At 39.7% G+C, this 13,778-nt stretch overlaps 1 protein-coding gene across 3 annotated transcripts in view; it reads left to right on the forward strand.

Moving 5' to 3' along the window:
• ZFYVE9 (zinc finger FYVE-type containing 9) overlaps positions 1 to 9,659 on the forward strand; it is a 47,950-nt gene extending 38,291 nt beyond the window's left edge. For all 3 annotated transcript variants that reach the window (XM_075182091.1, XM_075182090.1, XM_075182089.1), the window contains 8 exons: positions 1,331 to 1,413; positions 1,914 to 2,018; positions 2,810 to 2,960; positions 3,107 to 3,187; positions 3,980 to 4,142; positions 4,292 to 4,397; positions 6,017 to 6,193; positions 6,306 to 9,659. In XM_075182091.1, the coding sequence (XP_075038192.1) occupies positions 1,331 to 1,413; positions 1,914 to 2,018; positions 2,810 to 2,960; positions 3,107 to 3,187; positions 3,980 to 4,142; positions 4,292 to 4,397; positions 6,017 to 6,193; positions 6,306 to 6,467 (1,028 nt within the window). In that variant the 3' untranslated portion in view covers positions 6,468 to 9,659. The remainder of the gene's footprint in view (positions 1 to 1,330; positions 1,414 to 1,913; positions 2,019 to 2,809; positions 2,961 to 3,106; positions 3,188 to 3,979; positions 4,143 to 4,291; positions 4,398 to 6,016; positions 6,194 to 6,305) is intronic.
• Positions 9,660 to 13,778: the final 4,119 nt, after the last annotated feature.

The raw sequence follows: 13,778 nt of genomic DNA on the forward strand, positions 1-13,778 counted from the left end.
CTGTTTATGGTGATTTGTTTTTTGGTGGTATTCATATACTTCAGAATATCTGTTATCCTCAGACTTCCACTTTTTATATGTTGCTATTTCCTTTCGCTGTCTTGTTCCAATTCATTGGTCTCTCACTCTACTTATTTCCTCTCTATCGAGAGCCTGCTCCTACCTGGGACTTTTATCTGTAGCTGTGTGCTTCTGCTGTCCTCCCCTTTCATCCAAGCATTAAGGTGACTTCAAGTAGCTTTCTTGGAAGACTTCATACTTAATAGCAGCCAGCTAAGTTTCTAGTTTCTGGACTCTGCTCATCTGTCATCTAGATTAATAAGTGGCATCTGTGCATCGAGAAATGATCATTAACTGTTTACTGTGTCCTCTAACGTTTCAGTGACGTGCTCTCTACTGTCGGTGCTTCTATGTGGAAGCGTTGTCTTGATTCGCACACTTGAGTTTCCATTAACTTTTACCATTGGGCATTGTTTTATTTTCGCTACCCTATGTTTTGTGAAATAAGCTATATCCCTCTATATGTTGCACTGACCGCTAGGGCTGGTAAAGAGATGGAATTATGTTCTTACCATTAAATTCTATTATCGTAGGCCTGTGCATTTAGACCAATCCTTATCCCTAGTGCAGCCCTGTCGGCGGTATTTCTGGAAGCGTAATTGCCTATTTGCCGATTCTATTGAAGTGTCAGCCTTGTCCCGTTTGCTGAGCTCCTTGATGCTTCTGTGACTTCTTGGCTTTTGAGACCAATGAAAGTCAACCGTAGATGGCTGTAGTTGTGCTTTCCACAACATAGTAATCCAGTTATGGACACTTTCCCTGTATGCTAGTGCTGCATTCTAGCTCTGACTATACAAATGACATAGCTGGGTTTGCAACGTATTGATTGAGTTGCCTTATGGGAAAGACTTTTCACAGAGCCCTATTTAGAGATGATGCAGCCCTAGGAATAATACGTGACTGCATCCTTAATGACATGCTCATACCTCTCTCTTCAGCATATCTGTTATTTTATTTAGGGAAATGGATGGTTTACCAAAGACCAACTAGCATAAAAAAAAAAGGGGGAAATGAAAAAAAAGTGAATAAAAGTGACACAAACCATCTACTATTCTGCCTCTAGATTGCCTATTTAGTAAATACAGCTCTGACTCTTCACTTGGGGATAATGGAATAACGCCCTGTCTCTGTATTACTATCATTCATATCTATAATGAGGGCACAATGTTTAGAAAATAAACCTCAGATAATAAGTTTTCTGTAATATGCGGTATGACCGGGAATTTTGCCACTCAGGGTGTTTTGTCATCACCACTTTGTTTCTATTTAGTGTACCCCTGTCCACTGTTCAGTGTGAGATTCAGGAAGCCGCTGTTTGGGGAGACAGGTCACACAATCATCAATGTCCTGGCTGTGAGTATCCCACCCGCTGACTAGTCTTGTGTGTTGGTGCAGAGCCCCTCCTTCTGTTACATGCCTCCCTCTACTCATTGTTACTAGATCTGTTGTTCTCTCCGTCTTTCCATGTAGTAATGTGCACAGAATGTTTTTTTTTTTTATGTTTAAAATGAAGTGGTACAGCGTGCATTAAGTTTCTGCAACACATAGCAACCAGTCTTTTAATTTTGCTAGTATAGTTTAGAAAATGAAAGCAGACTTCTAATTGGTTGCTGTGCACACACAGCCATGCTACTGAAAGCTGTAACCCACATTTTTGGACTTTTGTTTTCCATAAAATGGACAGAATAGACCCAATCGGTCTATTTTGTGAATATACCTCTCCCATCTTTTATTGCTCTAGCGATACTTTTTTTTTTTTTTTTTTAAATCAATTGAGAGTAGTCACGGCCCAGCAATGAGTTTAACTTATCCTCTCTCTTCTCTTACCCCCTGGTTGTATTATTGTTGGTCAGGATTTCCGAAATTACCAGTACACGCTGCCGGTGGTGCAGGGGTTGGTGGTGGATATGGAAGTCAGAAAAACCAGCATCAAGATTCCCAGCAACAGATACAATGAGGTAAATATCACCATTCCCTGATTGGTACAAGTTTTGTGTAAGTACTTTAAAGATATCACTAAAGTCTTTTTGTTGTTGTTGGTATTTAACATAAAGCTCCACACATGCCCTATGCTACCTTTCATTGATGTGAATAAAAATTGTAGGCATTATTCTACTTTTCCAAGCAGACTTCCATCATCTGTTTTTGGGGTTTCCTGATTATCAGATGTGCAGGACATTCTACTGGGAACCTCTTTGTGGTTCTCAGAACAATGTCACACTGACACTTGGGGTCCCAGCTGAAAGTAAGTTGTGGGTACTACTACTGCTGTGTAGGCTTCAAATATTAACTGTACCATAATGCTGAGACTATATACATTATAACTTGCACATCAGTTATTTCCACACAATAATAACCCGTACTGGCTGGGTTGTTAGTTGTTATGCAGATAAAGTTTAATATGTTTTTTTCATTCAACCGAAATGTTTGGTAGAATATCTGCAAACAGCAGTAGTTAAGGCTGTAGCTACACAGATGCTGCAAAGGCGTTAGTTTATGGTGTAATTTAGCCCTCCGGTAGCTGTAAAGTCACCGTTTGTCCATCCGTGGCATAACTTGTGCTCTTACAGTAAATAATATTAGTTTTACTGTCTCTTAAACTTGTGTGTTAAAATGTTTTGTTTTCAATGCCTATGTTTGGTTTGTTAGCGTTGTCTTTATAGAACATACTGTTGTTTGCTGTGGCTTATAGTTGGCGTCTTCCTCTCCCAGTTTAATGTACTGACCTTTCTCTCCTTCTGGATCTCAGATGATGAAAGCCATGAACAAATCTAACGAGCACGTACTGGCCGGGGGCACTTGCTTCAACCAGAAGGCAGACTCTCACTTGGTGTGTGTGCAGAACGACGATGGCAACTACCAAACGCAAGCCATCAGTATTCATAAGCAGCCGCGCAAAGGTAACTAGGTTGGCGTCTATTGATTTTACATGACAACAAATCTATTTGAGTTTACCAATATTCTGTGCATTCACTCTGTAGATGTTGTTCTAGCAAAGCTGGCAGTGATTACCAATAATCATGTAACCTCTTCTGGATTGTTGTAGTGACAGGTGCCAGCTTCTTCGTCTTCAGTGGAGCACTCAAGGCGTCTTCTGGTTTCCTGGCAAAGTCCAGCATTGTAGAAGGTAAATGGGGAAACTAGGAATGTAGTGGTGAAATCGACGTATCTGTGAAACGTTTATAGTGTGTATAGTAATTGTTAGCAATTCTGCTGATACAGAAAGGAAAGTTGCTCAATCAGTTTATAGGTTCACAGTAGGTACTTGAAAGGGTGGGGTTATCCAGAAAGGAACAATTACAGAGAATAATCCCCCAGCACACTGCTTTAACCAGTAAAAGAGCTGCTTTTCTACTTAAAAATGCAGAAATCTCAGTTGCACACATTTGCAAATGTATGATAAGACACCCCATAGGCAAACCGAGGGGGGTTTACTAGTGCTGGGAAACCCCCCTCCAAGCCTAGGGCATTGTATAATTGAGGTGGTTGAACGCTGCTCTCGCTTCACATGGCTCTGCTTGAAAAAGGAGAGCTGTGTGCACCTAACAGTAGTGCACACAACATTGCCCATGTATATTATGGGGATAGAAAGAGTTGAAGAGCAGCCAAGCTCTGTCTAAAATTATAGCCACGCCCCCATGCATGCTGGTCACGCCCACTGGTGGCGTGGTGTGGAAAACCCCCTCTACAAATCCTGCGTTTGCCCCCGCACCCGTCCTGTCGATGTGCTTCTGCTAATTGGGTGGTCCTAACTTTAAACAATGAGTCCCTATTTTTGGGCCATACATATATCTATGACCCAAACACACATGTATTGCCCATAACTGTTCATGTCAATTATGGTAGAAAAATGTATAATATGTAACCCTGTATGACTTATTGTAATTATCAGCACTGTGTGTTCTTGTCCTGCGTATAGATGGCGTGATGGTCCAGATTACAGCGGAGAGCATGGATGCACTAAGACAGGCCTTGAGGGACATGAAAGATTTTAGCATCACGTGTGGAAAAGCAGACGCTGAGGAGACGCAGGAGCATGTTTATGTACAATGGGTGGACGATGACAAGAACTTCAACAAGGGGTACGTGGAGCTCTGCTGGTTGTGACCGCACTGAGATTGTAAAGATCTCTGCTCTGTGGTTGTGTTTAACTCTGACGCCTGTAACATAGTTAGTAAGATCCAGGTCTGTTTGTGTTGTAACCGTCAGTCATCGGTCTCCTTTTCTACAGGGTTACCAGCCCCATCGATGGGAAGTCCATGGAGTCTGTGACCAGTGTGAAGATTTCCCATGGCTCAGAATATAAAGCTAATGGGAAAATCATCCGCTGGACCGAGGTATGCAATGCCCCACGTGGGGACTACTCACCGTGTACACAGCAAAGACGACGTATTGTAATAAATGTGGTTCTTATATATTTAAAGATCTAGCTTGTATAAAGGTACGGAATGTACATGTGTGTCAGGCTGTCATATTGCCGCCTCTACTTTTATTGTCTCTGCTGCTTCAGGAGCTCAGGATTTACTGTATTAGTAGATTCCGGATTTCTGTTCTATTGTAGTGTACACAAATTAGGCAATAACTCTGTCCCTGAAAAACGGAAATCCCATCAATCAGTAGATGTAGATTAGTGGGAAATTTCAGTATTCTGTTCATTAAAAGTTGTGCTGGCCGTAACAGAAGTGTAGCAGTAACTGGGTAAAGCAGTGCGCTGTCTTCAATGTAGGTTAAAAGGAGTATTACAGAAAATACTGAGATATTTTGTTATTTTTGTTGGGTTTTTATTTATTTTGTTACGACAAGCAGGCGACTGGTGTGTGTTCGCTCACCTCTGGCAGACAGGACATCTCCTCCTTCACTCACCCTCTAGGTTTAATCTTTAAATCTTCCACTATAGTAGGACTTGGATCGCTGAGGTATGGTGCCCGTTTTAAGCTAAATATGGCACTACTCTGAGCTCTTTGAGTTTGGTCGTGGTGCTTTGCTCCCTGGCACCTCCAGGGGGCAGCACACCATCAGGCTGTATTGGAAACTTTCCTGTGATACAGAAATGGAGTTTGAAGCTGCTGTTTCCAAGTCCCCATGTGGTTCGTCCTGTTGTAGCAGCATGAATACCGCTAGTCCCCATCTCACTTGCTCCTGCATGAAGCATACAGATCCTGCACAGAGCTTCATGGTGGCTTCTTACTCCTGTTCGCAGCAGACCAGGATCAAAGGAGGCGGCCCCAACACGGTGGCTTTAACATGCCAATACAGTTATATGGCGTTATATACTAGCTGCACTGCTCCTGAAACACACTTTAGTGGGCACATTAATAAAACATATCCTGCAGCTCGTTGGGAAATGAGATACCCGACCATAGTGAGGAGGGGTAGGGGACAGCAGAGATGAGGAATGAGAGCAATATCCAGTGGAAACATAGGCAGACATGATGTAATAGGGCAGGGGTCACATGGTAGAGACAAGGAGGTGGCACAGTGGTCAGTATTGCTGCATCACAGCCTTGGAGCCATGGGTTCGGTTGCTTACTAGGGCCCTATTGTCCTCCCACAGTCCAAAAACATATCACTAGGTACATTGGATTCCCACAACATGGACTGCGAGCTCCGTTGGGACAGGGGCTGATGTTAAGCGGTTAAACCCCTATAAAGAACTACATTATGTATCTACAAGTAACTTTTTTAACAATCATGGCCCCCAAGAAAAGGAATTCACAATAAGTAACAAAATCTCCTGTTCACAACCATGTTGTTACCTTGCAGGGAGGTTTCTGAAACCATATTTGGCTGTTTAGTGTTTTTGTTTCAGTGACAGTTAATCTAATCATTTGATACTTTTGGCGTTTATGAAACAACTCCTGGAGCATCTGAGATTGTGTATGATGTTGTCTATGGAGTCACACTGTTGTCATTATCTGCTGTAATTGTATTTACATTCCTCACTTGCATTTGGCAGGTGTTTTTCCTGGACAACGAGGAACAACAGAGCGGCCTTAGTGACCCGGCTGACCACAGCAGGTTGACGGAGAACGTGGCCAAAGCTTTCTGTCTTGCTCTGTGTCCACATCTGAAGTTACTAAAAGAAGATGGGATGACGCGACTGGGACTGCGGATCACTCTGGACTCGGACCAGGTGGGATTTCAGATCAGTGTCCTGCAGGGCATCTCTCATTACAGCCTTGTGTAGGACCGTACTGGTGTTCAATACACACCGTGCATTAGATATGTATGTTTGTGTCTTTCAGGTTGGATATCAAGCAGGAAGCAATGGGCAGCCGCTTCCAGCTCGCTATACCCATGACTTGGACAGTGCCTTGGTGCCAGTGATACATGGGGGCACGTGCCAGCTGAGCGAGGGACCGGTCACCATGGAGCTCATTTTTTATATCTTGGAGAACATCTTATAGGGAAGACACGAGCGTCTCCTCAAGAACTGCCACCGGCCGAACCATTTGCACTTTAATCACGGAAGATTCATCTTTCTTTTCTTTTGCTAACACTTGTTACTAGGTCAGGGTGTAATGGACGGACACCTGAACGCTTTAAACCTTCTATGCACAGCCAGTGGAGAGTGTCGTACAGGTCACCACGGATACAAAAGGGTTTGCCGAGCCGGGAGATGTCATACACACTAAATACATCTGCTACTCTGGATGAGGCAGAAGGGGGGGAATTATAGAGACCCTTGTAAGTGTGACACAAAGGGCATCCAAATACAATCAGGAATTTCACTCTGACCTCATTTGAATCATCGCTGCAAACTTTACTGCTCGTGTTATATTTTACTGTTTCTCCCTACTCAAGTTTACACTGTCAAGACCAGCCTGAGCCTCCTATCCTGTTTGGTTTGTAAGCCCACACACAATGCATGGCAAGGAGACGGGGCTACGTGGTATCACTACCCAGCCAGAGCGCATGAATCTAGCCGCTGTCCGCTGGGCTGGCTCCGTATTTGCAGGGGCAGCAATATTTTGTACAATTCAGGAGCGCACAAAACTTTTTTTTCCCACGTTGTAGTCTTCATTCATCAGCCTAAAGTGGTGGAGGAACCGTTGTCTGTATGTGAGGCAATCCCGTCTGAGAAACAATGCGTCAAACAATTAATTTCAGAACTTGTGCACTCACTGGCGGAAGGTAACGAGCTACCGTTTACACTACATGTTTGTCTTCAAGACCGTATACTGCACGCTGGAAATCACTGCAAAGTGCTCAGTAGAATTCTAGTGTCTGCAAATGCTACGTCAAAGAAACCCGCTTACGTTTTATGAGATTTCTGTCTACGGTGTGACCAGACGGATGTCTTCTGTGTGATCAAATGTTTACACAGGACGAAGCTTGACACTATACACAACATATAGTACGATTCTATTGCAGAGTCACCGTTATTTAACACAATAAACTGTTTTTATTTATTGACATGAAATCCATTCTAATTCTGAAGAGTGATTTTATCCCTTTTGATAATCCCCAGTTATCTGAGATACAATTCCCAACAGAAGGGGTTTTTTTTGTTTTTTTTTGCGTGTTGAAAACAAACTTGTCCAGATGTTCTCTGTTCACGTTTGCCATTTCATAATCATTTTTGCAGTGTGGTTACAATAATTAACATTTTGTGCTGCTCACACCTCTGGGGGGGGGGGGGGTTCTAGGTGAATAGGCATTGTGTATGTGGTTATTTTAAGGTAGAAACCAGAATCCTATTGTAGTGTTTAAAACACCTGACACTTACACAGATATGCCAGTCAGACAGCGTTTTCTGCAGGGAGCATTTTGCCAGCTTAGATTCACTGCAGTGAGTTGCTATTAATCCAATAGAATTGGTTACTCATTCTATGCAATTACAGTGTGCAAGAGTAGCAGTGCTTGTGTTTTGAGGCTTATTATTTGGAAAGTGGTGATTTTAGAGCTAAGCTAGCGAGCCGGAGGAGTGTTGTATAGCTTGGAATGATGACAATGGACTGCTGAGATGTCTGTGATGCAGGCTGCAGATCTGTTTTCAATAAGCATACATGGTAATAGGAAGCTACCATAATGAAATTAAATGGATTATTCATATCTACGCAGATGACTTGTGTTTCTGTTGTTCCCTGAAATCAGCAATAGGCTAAACTCCGCTCAGTCTGCAGAATAACTTCTCCCATTGACATTGTGTTTTCTTTGTAGCAGCAATTATGTCACCTTTCATTTTGCAAACCAAGTGTCTTATTTGCCATACTTAACTATTAGTAGTTTGAAAAAAACAAATATCCAGTTGGACAGTCTCCATAAATACAACACCAGGAAGGCCGGGGCAATGTGAACAGATAGTCTTTTCATTTTGTCTGCAGAGACCCATTGTACTTGTGATCGTCAGACCTCTCGTTTTATTAGAGTTTGCTCCTTAGGTTTTCAAAGTTCTTCAAATGATCACCAATTAGAGCGTTTTTCCCATTTTTTTATCTTTCAGTTACAAATAAATCTAAATATTATGGAGTTTTATTCCAGTTTCTGACTTAGTGCAGACGTCCAGTGTTGCAGGAGAGCAGAAGCTGTACATTAATACACAGGTAATACAAGGCACTTTGGCAGGTACACATTAGGATATATCTGCACAATTACACAGAATGACGCAGCTGTTTATATTCCGCCTGTCAATCCATTTACTAGTTTATAGCCAATTGGAAGACTGCATTCTCAAGTATCGCCCCATAAAATAACTGTGGTCCCTGTGTGTAGCCGATAGGGAACCTTCAGCATCTGTCTGCAAAATGTGCCTAATAAGCACTCTTGCATTTTCTGAATGATGAACTGAAGAGCTTGTATCTTTTCTATATGATTCTCTCCCAGATAATTCATGCTGTAGTATTCAATATAATTGTTCAGTCATCTATCACTGCTGTTTGTCATAGATTGGCAGCGCCTACATGCAGCTTTATATTTGGGAATTGTATTTTATTTGACACAGTCGGATATATGCATTTCAGATTCAAAACCTTGAATAATTCACTGTTCAATGAACATCCCATTCTTCACAGCTTAAAGTACCGTGTGGCAGCTAACGATGAGGTCTAACCCGGCTGCTTATTTTGATGCAGTTTTTAAATTTGCAAAGAGCCATATTCCTATATTCTCCTATTAAATATGTCACGCTGTAGCAATATGGAGGGATTATGCAATCATTTTATGAATGGGCGGAGGGGGCTGACATCAGAACCCTGAACAACTTTAGTATTAGCAGACAACCAATCTTCATGGTGTCTATGTATTTAATGAATTGTTGACAGGTGCGCTGAGTGTTGGGATGTTTAGTATTCTGCATATACATAATGAATAATCATTGTTTCGCTCCTTGGTAATGCCTAGATGCTCAAAACGGATTACCTGAAATTAATACAATTCCTTTCCCCATATTACCAAGTCACTGACCCCACATCCCAATAAGCCACAGGCTACAGACAGATCATACCCCTGTGTAAATATAATGATTTCTACAATGCCGATTCTCAGACACTGTGTAATACTGGGACATTATTGAAGAAATTTCCTATATGCCTTTGTAACACTGACAATGTCTTATCTGTTGGACAATTAAACATGCCATCTGTCTTGTGTGTCCTGAATCCTGTTTTCTCTGTGTTTGTTTCTTGTCCACAATTCCACTGATGTTTAGCGAACTGGCTACTGAAATTTCCATGGGGGCTTCACGTGTCTCCTTCAGTCATAAAATTCACTCTCAGCGGGTATGGGAATGACAAAAGAAACGTGTGTTTATCGTGTAAGATGCATATCAAACCACAATGCTTTCATTTTTATATGTTTAATGTAATTTTTTACTTTTGCGCTTTTATATGTCTTTTTAAAAATTTGTCTGTGACAACACCCATCTTTATTTAATCTACTAAAGTCTTTGTCATCCAGGCAGAATTGTGAGTTTTTGTTTTGTTTTTTTGTCTTTGGATACAAAAAAAATTGCCTATTGATGGATACAGTTGAAGCCACTGCCCAGCGTAGAGCTAATCTGTGCCGTATCCAAGGGTAACAAAACCTGAGCTACTCTGTTTCCATAATATACAGTTGTATTTTTAGTATAAGCTGCTCAAAAGCTCGTACAAAGCAATTGAAGGTGGAATCCCTACTTTAACCTCTGCCCTAAGGGCCTTCATTTCCTAATTTGTGTTATTGTGAACACTAAAAAGCTTCACTTGGTTAGTTCCAGCATTAAATGTCAGTGTTGATATGTTTAATAAGTCACAGGGAGAACAGAACATGTTAATATGGGGTAACCTAGACTACAAAATATCATCTAACACTTTGTATTTCAAGATTGGTTGCTAAGAGCTGTCTTGAACGAACCCTCCTGAGTGATCACTGCACCAGTACATGAGGTTTAGGATCTCAGACCATGTTGGCATTCGGGTAATACAGAAGAGTATTCACGACTGGCGATGCTTCTGTTTGTAGGGAGAAATGGTTGTGCAGAGTCCTCTACATATAGATCAGAGAGAGGCCCCACTGTGGCTCTCAGGCATGTTTGTGCTGGAACATGTAGTTCCACAACAGCCGTCCTTTTACTAAACACAATATTTCGTTTTATCTGTATCGATAAATGTAAAGAACAACAAAGTAGGAGAAGCCAAATAAAACTGTTGATGCAGCGAAGGATGTTGAACCATTTACTTCTGGTTATTCAGAAAGAATAGTGACAAATTCAAAACAATATACCAAATGCTTATCCAACCAGTGTATTGTGTGTGTGTGTGTATGTATATATATATATATATTATATAGTGCAATATTAATAAGTACATTCTCAATATTGCCACAAAAGCTTATTTATTTTAGCCAATATTCAAAATGGTCCACTACCGGACATAGTGGTATTGTATCAATTCAACCTGTTAAATAATCATTTATCTTGATTGATTCAAATACAATTTTTCAGAGATGACAAAGCAGACATTATATTTGCCATTCACATCAGCAATGAGGTCCAGAGAAGTCAGATTAGTGAATAATTGCAGGAAAATAAAAAATCTGGGTTTAAACTTAAAATGACCACTAAATTATAGTAAGTGTCTGTATTGTGCAATCCTAAAGTGTCAATTAATTAAAAATAAGCTGAAAACCCAATACATATTGGTTTATCAATGTAAACGGTTTGATGACGTGCAGTATCGATAATACTTTATTACATGTGTGAGACTTAATTATAAAACTTTGTGCCATACATGCGGGTTAAACAAATATTAGTGTCCAGCAGCTGTTCAAAGACCCTTGTCCAAAATACTACGGGTCTGAGTCATTAAGGAGAGCAAAGCATAAAAAAATGAGTAACTTTGCACCTTGCAAAACCATGTTGCATTGGAGGGGGAGGTAAATTTAAAATGTGGGTCGGATTTATAGTTTGGGTAGGGCATGTCCTAGATAAACCCTAAATTTCAGTGTAAAAATAAAGCTATCAAGTATTTGTGTGCTACATGAAAAAACAGCCAGTATTTTCCTTATGTGCAAAATAATAAACTAATTTGCACCCCTTGTACTGTAACATGGTTTTGTCCAGAAGATTTTTTTTTTTTTGTGCCTTACTTTCCTTGATGAATCAGCCACAATTTCATCCACTACTATTTATAATACCAACTAGCGAGTACCGTTTCCACTATGATTTTAGTGGCCAACTATGGATATTGGCTATAATAGATTCACTCCTAAAAGAAAAAATAAGTTCTCAGCACTTGAAAAATCAACTGCTGCCCAAACCAGTTCTGATGTAAAACACACACTAATTTACAAACACTTCAATATAATAATTAAAGAACAATTGAGGCGCTGTATATATCCCTGTTCAGGTTAAACAGAAAAGAAAATATATATAAAATACTTATATTCGTATGGTGAGAGGTTCCTAGATGGTTCTCATATGTAGTAGGAGGATTTATGAAAAACAGAGAAAACACTAATAGTATGATATTGTATGCACCTGTTACATTTATTTATTATAAATCATAACTCTAACAAGTTTTATGTATAGTTCTTGTGGACATTACAAAAGGTGACCCAAAAAATAAATAAAATGCTCATTAATCCTTTTATGCGTGCTGCCCCTAGTGCCACACTTCTTACTAGAAATTTCCTTTTTGTAGTCACAATTAGCAAGAATCTTGTCTATTTTGCTCTTACTTTCCTCTGACACTCCTTAGATTATTTTCTCATCACGTGGAATGTATTTATAAAGAGAAGAAAATACATCTAGTGTGATCCAGCTTCAAATTTTTTACAAAAAACTTTCATTCTCAAACACTCACATTTTAAAAAAAACCACATCCAAACAAAAAGCATTGGTTTGTACGCTCAATCCTACCAGAATGGGTCTCTGCACAAGAGCAATGGTTAAGTGACGTTTCCAAATGTACGTCCCGGGATTGTAAACACTGTGAAAGTCCTGAGTTCGAATGGATGTTTTGCACCATAAAGGAGCTCGGTGTTTAGCAATCTTAATGTTCACAGACTTGTACTGAGATCTATCACCAACATGTTTCGACTAAACAGTCTCTTTCTCAAGGTAAAAAAAAATAAAAAAAGCCTTCAGAAAGACTGTTTAGTCGAAACATGTTGGTGATAGATCTCAGTACAAGTCTGTGAACAAGATTGGTAAACACGGACCTCCTTTACGGTGCAAAACATGTACAAATGTGAGTGTTTTGGAGAATTACATTTTTTGAAAAAAATTTGAAGTTGGATTACACTAGATGTATTTTCTTTTTATAAATAGTTTCTACGTGATGAGAAAATTGATCTAAAGAGTGTCCAAGGAAAATGAGAGAAAAAAAAAAAAAGACAAGATTCATGCTAATTGCAACTACAAAAAGAAATAAGCAAATTTTATTTTTTCGTTTATTTTTTTGGGGGTTACCTTTTGGAATGTCCACAAGAACTATACATAATACTTATTGTTACATTTATATTTACTTCTTATAAATCATAACCCTAACAGGTGCATACAATATCACACCATTAGTGTTGTTGTTTGTTTTTCATAAATCCTACTACTACAGATGAGAAACAGGAGGAGAATCATCAAGGAACCTCTCACCATAGGAATAAGTATTTTATATATATTTTCTTTTCTGTTAAACCTGAACAGGATATATACAGCTCTTGAATTATTCTTTAATTATTATATAATAGATTCATGTTTGAGGTGATATTGATGACTTGAATATATTGATTTTAGTGAATATATATGAATATTGCACTCTATTTTCATCAATAGATCATGTACATTTACACTGTTTGTTTTAAATGATAGGAAAAGAAAAAAAAATATGAATGTGTGTCAAAATTATATCTATATATCTCCACCCTGGTTGCAGAAGCACTTGGTATATTTATGGCTTCTTTCTGTGCTTTCACTAAACGAATCGTGGATATAAATGAATTCCTTCTATAATTTATGCAATGACAACATTAGTATGTGAAACACCCTCCCCCCCCACGCAGAGTGCCAGCACAGTATTTTGGTAAATGAAGTGTGTTCGGGAATACACGTTGTGTCCCCATCAATGCATGAATTGGTCCATCTTCTGTGTTGCCTGTTGCATGCAACAGTCTTGCTGCGTAAATTCACATAATAGGTGACATTTACTGATAAAAGTTCTCCACTAACTTTCATATGTCATAACAATATTGCTTTAACTTATGCAAATGTCTGGGGAGACTCAACATATCTGCCCAGTTCTCAT

The sequence above is a fragment of the Mixophyes fleayi genome, chromosome 8 (assembly GCF_038048845.1).
Source record: "Mixophyes fleayi isolate aMixFle1 chromosome 8, aMixFle1.hap1, whole genome shotgun sequence".
NCBI classification, from domain to species: domain Eukaryota; kingdom Metazoa; phylum Chordata; class Amphibia; order Anura; family Limnodynastidae; genus Mixophyes; species Mixophyes fleayi.